The 840-nt window shown below is 63.3% G+C and overlaps 1 protein-coding gene across 1 annotated transcript in view; it reads left to right on the forward strand.

The window, feature by feature from the left end:
• LOC102496941 (HLA class I histocompatibility antigen, B-14 alpha chain) overlaps positions 1 to 840 on the forward strand; it is a gene marked incomplete at its 5' end in the record, with an annotated part of 2623 nt that overhangs the window by 393 nt on the left and 1390 nt on the right. The window contains 2 exons of the mRNA XM_027766087.1: positions 39 to 274; positions 507 to 831. Of these exons, the coding sequence (XP_027621888.1) occupies positions 39 to 274; positions 507 to 831 (561 nt within the window). The remainder of the gene's footprint in view (positions 1 to 38; positions 275 to 506; positions 832 to 840) is intronic.

The raw sequence follows: 840 nt of genomic DNA on the forward strand, positions 1-840 counted from the left end.
CGCCCAGCCTCCCCCTCCATGAGATATTTCGAAGTCAGCGTGTCCCGGCCTGGAGGGGAGCCCCGGTACATCAGGGTCGGCTACGTGGACGACACGCAGTTCACGCGGTTCGACAGCGACTCTGCGAGTCAGAGGGAAGAGCCGCGGGCGCCCTGGATGGACAAGGTGGACCCGGAGTACTGGGACCTGAACACGCGGAACGCCAAGGACAACGCACAGACTTTCCGAAGGAGCTTGCAGAACCTGCGCAGTTACTACAACCAGAGCGAGGCCAGTGAGTGGCCTGGACCATCTCAGGTCCCGACCCCCTGGCTCCCCACAGACGGGCGGGGTCGCCCCTATTCCCGGGTCCAAGCGTCACCTGGAACTGAGGGACCCGCCAATACTTTCCATCCGGAAGAACCCGCGGGGAACTTGGGTTTAATTTTTAGTTTAGGCTGAAATCCCGGGGGCTGCTCCAGGTGAGGGCTGGACTAAATGGGGTGTCTACCTGGGCTCTGGTTCAGGCTCTCACACCCTCCAGAGCATGTACGGCTGCGACATCGAGCCTGACGGGCGCCTCCTCCACGGGTACCACCAGCTGGCCTACGATGGCCTGGACTACATCGCCCTGAACGAGGACCTGCGCTCTTGGACCGCAGTGGACACAGCGGCCCAGATCACCCAGCGCAAGTGGGAGGCTTCTGCTTGGGCCAAGCGCTTCAGGGCCTACCTGGAGGGGGAGTGCATGCAGTGGCTGGGCACACACCTGCAGAACGGGAAGGAGACTCTGCAGCGCGCAGGTACCAGGGGCCGCGGAGGTTCCGAATCTCCTATCCTGCTGGGGCTGCTGTCCCCCAC

This window comes from Tupaia chinensis, unplaced genomic scaffold, assembly GCF_000334495.1.
Source record: "Tupaia chinensis unplaced genomic scaffold, TupChi_1.0 Scaffold140941_1, whole genome shotgun sequence".
NCBI classification, from domain to species: domain Eukaryota; kingdom Metazoa; phylum Chordata; class Mammalia; order Scandentia; family Tupaiidae; genus Tupaia; species Tupaia belangeri.